Source organism: Hippocampus comes, unplaced genomic scaffold, assembly GCF_001891065.2.
Source record: "Hippocampus comes isolate QL1 unplaced genomic scaffold, H_comes_QL1_v1.1 scaffold49, whole genome shotgun sequence".
NCBI lineage: Eukaryota > Metazoa > Chordata > Actinopteri > Syngnathiformes > Syngnathidae > Hippocampus > Hippocampus comes.
In genome coordinates, this window is record NW_017804830.1 from 104,928 (window position 1) to 108,492 (window position 3,565).

General features: G+C 65.3%; 1 protein-coding gene across 1 annotated transcript in view; it reads right to left on the reverse strand.

The window, feature by feature from the left end:
• Nucleotides 1-3,565, reverse strand: part of ece2b (endothelin converting enzyme 2b) — a 15,586-nt gene that overhangs the window by 6,865 nt on the left and 5,156 nt on the right. Inside the window, exons 5-12 of the mRNA XM_019867629.1 lie at nt 3,231-3,446; nt 2,646-2,770; nt 2,420-2,566; nt 2,245-2,310; nt 1,982-2,170; nt 1,069-1,211; nt 682-796; nt 394-504 (exon numbers count right to left, since the gene is read on the reverse strand). Coding sequence (XP_019723188.1) covers nt 394-504; nt 682-796; nt 1,069-1,211; nt 1,982-2,170; nt 2,245-2,310; nt 2,420-2,566; nt 2,646-2,770; nt 3,231-3,446 — 1,112 coding nt within the window. The remainder of the gene's footprint in view (nt 1-393; nt 505-681; nt 797-1,068; nt 1,212-1,981; nt 2,171-2,244; nt 2,311-2,419; nt 2,567-2,645; nt 2,771-3,230; nt 3,447-3,565) is intronic.

Here is a 3,565-nt window from a genome sequence, read left to right on the forward strand (position 1 = left end):
AAAATGTGTCGGGGACGCTGTTGAGCCTTTTTAAAAAAAAAAAAAAAAAGACCCAATAACCCCAGAAAAGGGGGACTCTGTTTCCAGCCCCGACGCCTTTCTTTGAGTTTTTGTGGTCGCGTTGTTTGCTTGGTGCGCTTGCGTTGCCACGGCAACGGCTTTTCATGAAAACGGACAAACTTCGCAGCGCAACGGCACGAAGGCCTCTTCCGAGCCACCGTGAGCTCGACGGGTCGGCGACCTGCTGGCGATCACGTGCCGAGGACGAGGACGTCGCCGATGAGCGAAGGCGCCGTTTCCGAATCCGACGAGAACGGCGGCCGAAATCCGTTGGCGCAAACCGGCCGCGAACGAGTGACTTTCGCGTTGGCGGCCCTCGGCCGGCCGACTCACCGTGTCTTTGCTGCGCTTGTCGAAGGTGGCCTTGACGAAGAGCGCGCCCAGCGCGAAGCCCAGCGTGTCGTCCGTGTTCCCGATGCACGTCTGCCAGCGCGGCGTGCACGACTGCGCGGCGCACAAAACCCACAAAAAAGCTCAACGGCGACTCGTTTGAAGAGGGAGCGCCCGCAAAACAACTGCCCGGCGAGCGTCCGTCGATCGTCGGCCTCGTTAACGCGACCGTGGGTTGAAGACGTGGCGACGGAAGCGGCACGAGTCGGCGCGGCGGGGGCGGCGGCGTACCTTCTTGGTGCCGTAGAGGCTTTCCAGGAGCTTATCCTGAGCGTTCTCAAAACGTTGATCCAGACTGGACACGCTCTTCTGAACCAAGTTCCACATCATGTAGTTGTTCAACAAACTACGCACACACACACACGCGGAGTGCGTGTGAAAAGGCGCTCGGGGCCAGGGCGGGGTCAGCGAGCTTTGGCAAAGGGACAGCCGCCGTCGACTCGAGCGCGCGCCCATTTCCGACACGCTCGACCATCGAGAGCGTCGACAATTTCCCGAGGACCGAAGCTTTCTCGCGCTCATCGTCGCCGGCGACCCAAAGACCCCGTTGGCGAGATGCCCCGCTCGGCTACTTTGGGGGCGAGCGAGCCCTCGGGCCCGTGCGCGCGAGCGCCTCACCTGCGCTCCGTCCCGTTGATGAGCTGGGAGACTTGCTGCAGGTATTCTCGCGCGTAGACCACCACGGGTTCGCTGTCGTTGAGGTCCAGCGGCGACAAACACGACGACAGCAAGTCCAGCCAGTCCACGGCCGGAGCCAGCGTCTGCACGCAAGCACGCGCACGCGCTTTTGAGAATCCACGCGAGTCGCGCTGTGGCCGCGCGAACGCCCACATGGCGGTCCTCGCCCGGCCACGTCCTTCTCAACATCATCGAGTTCATCGCGGCCAACCTGATCCTCTTCCTCCTCCTCCTCCACCTTCCTCTTCCTCACGCTCATTCTCCCCCGCCTCCTCATCACGCGCGCACACACGGCAGGTTACGCAAGCCGTCTCCTCGAAGGGCGATGCGGTCATGTAGCGACCGCACGCGGCAACCGTTGCCGCGGTGACGGCCGGCGCGGCCGTGCCCCCGCCTCGGCGCGCGGCGAGCGCCCATCTCAAAAGTTCTCGGCCGGCTGCCGCCCGCCTCGATGCCTCGAGCGCGGGAGAACGCGCCGGCCGTCGGCGTTCGGAGCGTTGACCTGCCCTGCGTGTTTTGGCAACGCGGGAGGAAAGCGGAGCACCCGGAGAAAACCCACGCGGGCACGGGCAGAACGACGGGGCCCCGGAATCGAACCCGCGACCTCCGCATCGTGAGGCGGACGCGTCAAGCGGTCGACGGACGCGCTAAGCGGTCGGCCGCGTTCCGCGTGAAACGCCGACCGGAGCGCAAAGTCAGCCGTGACCCGTTCCTCCGTGCCACGGTACGGCGGCCCTGGCAAAACGTCGCCGCCCCGAACAAAGATTTGTCCTTCAGCAAACGTTTTGGACCAACGCAAACGTCAAGGTCGCGCTCAAGAGAGGCGAGCGGGCCGGGGAGGGCGGGGCCTCACCTGCAGCTCGGCGACGGTGACCTTGTGATAGATCTTCTCCTCGTCCCGCCGCTGGTCCTGCGGCACGGTGATGCCGGCCAGCCGCGTCTCAAAGTCCATGATCTGCCGCATCTGCTCGGCCGCCGCCGCCGGCGAGGCCCCCAGCAGGGTGCCCAACTCCACCATGTAGTCCAAGTACGCCCGCAGAACCTGCGCCGGCCACGGCCGCCGCTCACTACACGCTCGGAGGCGCACGCGGGCTCTCTCACGCGCGCGCCGCTCACCTTGTCATTGGCCGTCTTGTTGAGGTAGTAGTCGCGAGACGGCAGGAAGAGCCCCGATTGGTCCACCTGCGGGCGAGGAACGAAACGGGACCAATGGCCACGCGGCGTCGCTTGCCGTCGATGGAGACGAAGCGGGGAGGGGGGCGGGGGGGGGCCCACGCGGCGGCGGCCGCACCTGGATGACGTTGCTGTTGGAGTTCTTGGGGTCGGTGCTGACGGCCACGCTGAAGAAGGGCTGCGCCCGGTAGGGCCCCGACACCAACTTCAGCACCTCCATGAAGTTGTCCTTGTCCCATGCTCCCGTCAGGTTCCAGCCCCCCGCCTGCGCGCACGGCCGGCGTTGAGGGCGCCGCGTCCGCTGGGAATCGGCGGCGGCGCCGGCGGCGGAGGAGGAGAGTTACCCTGGCGATGAGGTCCACCAGCGGCCGGGCCCCCAAGTCTTGGATCTTCTGCGTGTTGAGGCAGGAAAAGTAGTAGGCCTGAGTCTTCTTCTCGGCCTCGCTGCTGCCGTTGAAGGTGGCGTTCTCTGAAAAGGTCAAACCGCCGCTCGCCTTGCGTCAAGTCAAATTCCGTCGTCTGGACTCGCTTTCCCTCGACCTTCCCGCTTGAACCCAAAAGGTTCCAAACCCACCCGAGCAATCGGCTGTTTTTAGACACGCCCAACAAGACCAAAAGTGACCGCAATGTCGTCCCCCCCCTCCATAAAAAGACATTTCTAAGCCCAAGCCTTTGCGTCTCATCAACAAAGCCGTCGAAACAAATGCGACCGTGCCAGCAAGCGGGCAAAATAGCCAAGCGACTCGCCCGATCGACCAATCAACCGGACGAGCAATCAACGGACAAAATCTGCCGCCAATCGTAGGGACCCGGTGGCGGATGGCCGCGACGGCCGCCCCCGAGCGCAGCGCAGCGCTTCCGTCCGTCGGGCAAGTCGGCGGCGGAGGCCCGCGAGCGCGGAACGGCCGCAGCGGCGCTTTGTCGCTCACCCAGCAGGTGCTTGAGGAGCACCTGGTTCTGCTCCCAGATGCTGTTGAAGGTGGACCAGCGCGAGCGGCCGTCCGGGAGCGGGTTCTTGCGCATCCAGCCGCCGCAGGCGAACTGGTAGAAGTCGCGGCAGGGGTCGGCGCCGCGGTCCATGGCCTCCGCCATCTGGCCGGCCACCTTCACGCAGGCCTCCGTCAGACACAGATCGCCGCCGCCGCCTGCTGGACGCCGCAGATCAGAGGGAGGGGTCCACTGGCGAACGCCGAGCCCGAATACGCTCGGCTCTTGGAAACGCAACGGATGCCGGGCCGGGCGCAGTCCGCTCGCGCGGGCGGCG